The sequence below is a fragment of the Mangifera indica genome, chromosome 13 (genome assembly GCF_011075055.1).
Source record: "Mangifera indica cultivar Alphonso chromosome 13, CATAS_Mindica_2.1, whole genome shotgun sequence".
NCBI lineage: Eukaryota > Viridiplantae > Streptophyta > Magnoliopsida > Sapindales > Anacardiaceae > Mangifera > Mangifera indica.
The window spans coordinates 3,099,258-3,105,657 of NC_058149.1; the positions used below are offsets into that span (position 1 = coordinate 3,099,258).

Genomic DNA, 6,400 nt, shown 5'->3' on the forward strand with positions numbered 1-6,400 from the left:
TTTTCAATCCAAAACTCAAATTGATATGATACGAACACAATCTGATAATATAAATTGCTAGATCTAATTGAATATTGTGGGTCAACTGATTAGGCATGAATATTATTGACGGATTTGTGTAATTAATACGACATTTTTTTTCTTGCAATCCCTATTCAGCAGCAAAGTTTCCAGGGCTTTATTCTCCACTTGATAAGCATATAAATGTAATATAGAAGAGGTAGGAGACAACATTAAACTTAGGCTTTAAGCAGCATTTCAGATGGTCTCCAAGATTATCATCATTGTTTGTTTCTCTATTTTCATCTCTTCACAATTGCGCCTTTCAATGGCGCAAACTAATTGGATCAGGGCTGGTTTTTCCTGGTGTTTATCAGACTATGGACAGCCCATTTCGGAGATTGATTTCTCTCTTTTCACTCACATTATTTGTGGTGATGTTTATGTGAATTCTATCTCCTACAAACTCAATTTATCACTTGCTGAAGGAGAACATCTCTCTACCTTCACACGTACCATTAAACAAAATAACCCATCAGTCATTCCACTGCTATCTATTATTGATTACGGCACAGCCTTTTCTCCAATGGTAAGCAATTCTTCTAACAGAAAAACCTTCATCGATTCCTCAATGAAAATTGCCAGACGTCATGGTTTTGAAGGCCTAGACTTCCATTGGCAATTTCCACGCACAAGCTTGGATATGTTCTATATGGGTCTTCTCTTTAAAGAGTGGAAAGCTGCTATTAATTTAGAGGCAACCAACTCTAGCCAGTCCCAACTAATCTTGACCGCGAACATTTATCATTCACCAAAGCTTTATGGAACAAGTTTCCCTATAGAGGCGATACAGCAACATTTAAATTGGGTTCATCTTTATGTAGATTTCATGTACAATGACATTAGGTGGGCCTCCCAGACGACCGCTTTTGCATGTCTGTATGACCCAACTAACTTGGATAATTCGGATACCGGCATAAGAGAATGGATTGATGCAGGATTATCATCTGATAAAATGGTTTTCACTTTACCTTTTTATGGATTTCAATGGACGCTGCAGAATCCTACGGACAATGGTTTTGGTGCACCAGCAAAAAGATTTGTTGCATTTAATTCAGAAAATGGGGTTCCAAGATATATCCAAATCAAGAAGTACATTGAGCAATATGGTCCTGAAGTTCCCGTTAAGTACAACTCAACTTATGCGGTCAATTACTGGACAAAAGGAACAACTTGGTACAGCTTTAATGACGTTGAGGCCATAAGAGCTAAGGTTTCTTATGCCAAGGAAAACAAGCTACTTGGCTACATCGTGTGGGCTGTCACCGACGATTATAATTGGGTGCTTTCCAAAACTGCAGGTAAGCTACGATTAAAGTGAACAAAGTACTCTATGGATTAATAATTTTGCGTCATCTGTTTTTAACATATTGTTTATTTTTCCAGCTGAAATGGACATAAATGATTCTTCAGTTCAGCAGGGTAATAAAAAGGGACAAAATAAAAGGACTTTACTTGTAATCCTTTTGTCTACAACAGCTGCTTTAGCTCTTCTAATATCTGCGATATTTTACTGCTGGAAAAATCTCAAATTCATCAAAGGTAATTTCTGAAATTCCCTAATTTTGTTTACGGTGAATGAATAAGTAAAAAGTTTGATTTTATGCATTCATATATATTTTTTTGACAGGAATGGTGAACTCTACTAAAGAGTCCCATGACAGAGCAAATAAAGTAGCATTGGCTGGTGATTTTAATACCAACATTCCTAATCTGACAGAATACACATTGGCTGAGATAGAGGCAGCAACCAATGGATTTTCAATTGAAAATAAGCTCGGAGAGGGTGGATATGGCTCTGTTTACAAGGTTTTATCTTGGATTACGTTATTTATCATTAACGCGGACAATAGTAATTGGAAATATCAAATTATCACTTATTTTTTTATCAAAATTATTAAAGGAATCGAATTTTCAATATATCATAATTTAATATATTAAGTAAACACAATTAAAATTTTTGTTTGCAAGTAAGGTAATTAATTTGATACTTTCAAAAGAAAATTGTGAAAATTTAATCTTTTTAATAAGAGCATATGAAAGTATAGTGCCTTTAATAATAAAATTTGAAAATTCAATCCATTTAATAGATAGAAAAAGAGCAAAATTTATTTTATTTAATAATAAAAAATAATTATTCGATATTTTTAAATGTTGTTGTTCTCTGATAAGCGACGAAAGGGTCAATGGTGGCCATTTGGCCATTGGTTATATATATACACACTCTTATTTAACTTTGACCCCTAAGTTTTTCCTCTGGTCCGCCACTAGCTTTGGTCAACCTTTTTGGGTCTTTAGTTGAATATATTCTTTCAGTCCAAAATATCATTAGAATTAGCTTCTATCTAACCAACTAGAGTATAATTTGCCAGGGGATACTGCCAGATGGACAGGTAATAGCATTGAAGAAACTCTCAAAAACATCCACACAAGGATTTGAAGAATTCGAGAATGAGGTTACACTTACTGCCAAGCTCCAACATGTAAATCTTCTCCAAGTTCTGGGTTTTTGTTTAGATACAAAAGAACAGATAATAATCTACCCATACATGCAAAACAAGAGCTTGGACACTTACATTTTCGGTAAGAATTTTAAGTTCAGTTTATGTACATCGACTTGGAATTTTTCTCTTTTTGTGTCAATTAGCTTATAGAGGTTTACATTCTTGATGATTGAATTTAATGTAGATCCTGTTAGACGGTTAATTTTGGACTGGAAAAAACGTGTGGATATTATTGAAGGAGTAACTCAAGGGCTTTTGTATCTTCAAGAATATTCAAGATTAACAATTATTCATCGAGATCTAAAAGTTAGTAATGTTCTATTAGACAGAGATATGAAACCCAAGATATCTGATTTTGGCTTAGCTAAAATGTTTGCAAAAGATGATTTTGACGAAGCAAACACAAGTCGAATTGTTGGAACAATGTAAGTGTATTTGCTCTCATATTATTTTTTATTTTTTATTTTTCTACTTATAACAATATTTAAAGGTATCAAAGTAACACCATTTTTTTCTATTAAAGTTATCAATTTTTTTTTTAATTGAAGAGATTGAACTTTAAAATTTTTCTATTGAGTATATGAAATTTTTATATTTTCCCATTGAATGACCAAACTTTCAGTATTTTCTATTAAAAGTATCAAATTAATCACTTTACTTCCAAAACAAAATAAAATAAATAATTTTAATTATGTTAGTTCAACACTTCCAATAAGAAATATTGAAATTTGGTCTTTGCTCCATAGAAAAATCCAAAAGTTAAGTTTCTTCAATAGGAAATTTCAAAAGTTCAAACCCTTCAATTTAAATAAAAAAAATTAAAAAGTTTAATTCTTTCATTAAAAAAAATTATAATTTTATGCTTATTGGCATTGCTATTTCATAATAACTTAGTCATTACTTGTAATCATTCTTTTTAGTGGTTATGTTCCTCCTGAATACATCAACAAAGGCACATATTCAACTAAATTGGATGTTTATAGTTTTGGGATTCTACTATTGCAAATCATCAGTGGCAAAAAGATTTCCCTTTTGTATGGCCTGAATGAAAATCTGAGTCTTCCTAACTATGTAAGTTATTTATTTTTTTAATAATTCATTTTAAGGATATTTGCATTAGAATGTGACTGATAATTCCAAATGTTTGCATATCTCAGGCATATGAGCTATGGAGTAATGGTAAAGGTATGGAGTTTATAGATGAATCATTGGACGACACAAATTTGTCTTGTAAAACAATAAGATGCTTGCAAATAGCTCTATTATGCGTCCAAGAAGATCCAGATGATCGACCATCAATGTTAGAAGTTTTCGTGATGTTCAAAAGTGAAAATAAAAACATCATGATTTCGAAAATGCCTGCTTTTTCGAAAGCAAATGAACAATATAAATCTACAATGTAATTGGAAAGTTATAAAGAAAGCACTTCATTAATTTGACTGTGGAACAATAGTCACTTGAATAGAATAAAAAATATATATTCAAAAAAAAAATTGTCCCTCAAGGGATAAATGAATATTTAACATTCCAATTCAAATTTGTTTTGAATTCAGAGGGTTGCACATTGTGTGCTTGTTTGTGCGTAAAGAGCAATTGATCTTTATTTTAATTATATTACTATTTTGTTTAAACGATCCAAACCCATGTCACTTTATGTGAATATTCATAAAGAATAAAGTAAACATAACTCACCTAGATGTCAATCACAAGATATAACTAGTACACTTGTTGGCCAGGTTTCAAGCTATAGATACCATATTATAAGAGGAGTAAGGCTCTAGACCTTTCTTGATATTGCACAAGCATTCTAGATGTTAAGATGTCCTGCATTAATGCATGCATGAGAATCTAAGATGCTAAGCTACCCAATGTAGTTGCATAACCATTAAATGAGTATCAAGGTCACATCAACTAGCCCAAGTTCTTTTTCAAAATAACATAATTCATTGTTCTTAGTTTTTTACTTGAAATTGCTCAATTGGGGTTCATGTCATCGTTCACATAGTTGGGCACTCTTAAATCATCTTTCGCTCCATCTTCCACACACTCTAACACACATATCTGATTTTCATCTCATATAGATTTCATTAGGACTTTACTATTTGCTTCCTTATAATTATCCCTTATAAGGGTAAAATAATCATTTTTATAGTCTTAAATGAGTGTAGGAGCTCCCTGTTAATGTCACTAACTTAGTACATCAATTTTACCAAATTCCCCTAGATGTACATGGGAGTGTACTTATTTTGCATACACGACTTATGCAAGTAACCAACACAGACATGCAATCTAAGGTAGCATACACAACCTTGTGTCTAATAACACACAAATGTATACACACAAATGTAAACCTAACACGGGAACTAATTTTGCCTAATTACATACATGGCGATGTAACATGTTCTATAGAAATACAACATTGCTTGAAATTGTAACTTCTGGCCATTTAAACCATATTCTAACAATTCTAAATTCATGCCTTTCAATTACTTAATCATCCTAAAACAAGACTACTCTACCAAAACTGCTAAAACACTTCCAACATTCAAACTCAAACATAGTTCCTCAATTTTCAAACACAATAGCATATAAATATCCCATTCAATCAACCACAACAATCCATTCTTCTCAGAACATTGCATAAACACATATGTATAATCCATTAATCATCCTCGAACTAATTTAACATACTACTAACAATGCAATTCCAAAGACTACATATCATAGAATATTCAATTTACCACACATATAACAATAATCCATGAATGATCATATTTACTAAATCATAATACAGTAAACATATAATCTACTCTTACGATTCCAACTAACAAACTCAAGAATTAATATCACTATAGGATGTCATAACAATGATCATTTCATGTCCCAACATCCATAACCATGAAATCAAAGAGAACACCGTACTTACCTTTTTTTGGGTGATAACAAAAGTCTTTACATGGCAAGGATTGAACCCTAGTGTCCTCAACAATTCCCTTGGCTCCAAAATCTCCTTAGCTTTCTCTCTTAATCAAACTCTTTGTTCTCTGGAAATATAATGACAATCTCATAAGCCAAACACCTTGCGTTCTGTTTATTTTTAACTAAAAATTATGATACACGATCGTGTAAACCCTATACTCAAGTGTTTATATCGTTATCCATTAATGATAGTTTCCAAAATCACCACGAAATTGACCTTTATCCAAAATTTATACATGTTGACTATACACAAGCGTGTAATCCAGTATACATGGGGGTGTATGCCTCTCATACTTAACCAATATCTTACATCACACTAGGAAAGACTATTTTCCCCTTGCCAACACACACACAAGCATGTGGTCTTCCCACACCATTGTGCAACCTCAACAACACTTAAACACAATTACACAAGCATATTTAATAGGTAAAAAGACCAAATTAACCTTGGACATACTTGTGGGTATTACATTGTGTGTATACACTTTTAAGTATACAAATGAGTACACATAATGTATTGTCATGTGATTGAGTGTTAATTTATCCTTTATTCAAAATTACCTAATCATTTGATAACACACATCAAGTATATATTCATTTGTGTAATTAAAGTGGGTGCATATAGTTTTATTGTAAATCAAAATCCTAAATATATAAATATATACTAATAAAATAAACATACATATAACATTCTTTAATTCAAAAATTCTAGACCCAAACACTATCTGTAACTCCATAATAGCATAATGTTAGGGCGAAGGTGTATGTCAAAAAGAAGGTCAAAAGAGGAAGAGTGGCAAGTAGCAACCAAATGGGAAAGGCAGAAGATAACCCAGCAAGTCGTGAGAGTCTTTCAA

The 6,400-nt window shown here is 32.1% G+C and overlaps 1 protein-coding gene across 1 annotated transcript; it reads left to right on the forward strand.

Annotated features, from left to right (window-relative positions):
• Positions 1-247: 247 nt before the first annotated feature.
• On the forward strand, positions 248-4,004 carry LOC123195184 (receptor-like serine/threonine-protein kinase SD1-7). The gene is made up of 7 exons (XM_044608831.1): positions 248-1,361; positions 1,447-1,602; positions 1,691-1,869; positions 2,433-2,643; positions 2,749-2,989; positions 3,485-3,635; positions 3,722-4,004. The coding sequence occupies exons 1-7, from the start codon at positions 263-265 to the stop codon at positions 3,965-3,967; spliced, it is 2,283 nt and encodes a 760-aa protein (XP_044464766.1). The 5' UTR covers positions 248-262; the 3' UTR covers positions 3,968-4,004.
• The last annotated feature ends 2,396 nt before the right edge of the window (positions 4,005-6,400 follow it).

Excerpts from the sequence above, each read along its gene's own strand:
- LOC123195184 (XM_044608831.1), top strand. The coding sequence starts at position 263 with ATGGTCTCCAAGATTATCATCATTGTTTGTTTCTCTATTTTCATCTCT. Across the intron at positions 1,870-2,432 it reads GATATGGCTCTGTTTACAAG|GGGATACTGCCAGATGGACA; the intron begins GTTTTATCTTGG and ends ATAATTTGCCAG. Across the intron at positions 2,644-2,748 it reads CTTGGACACTTACATTTTCG|ATCCTGTTAGACGGTTAATT; the intron begins GTAAGAATTTTA and ends AATTTAATGTAG.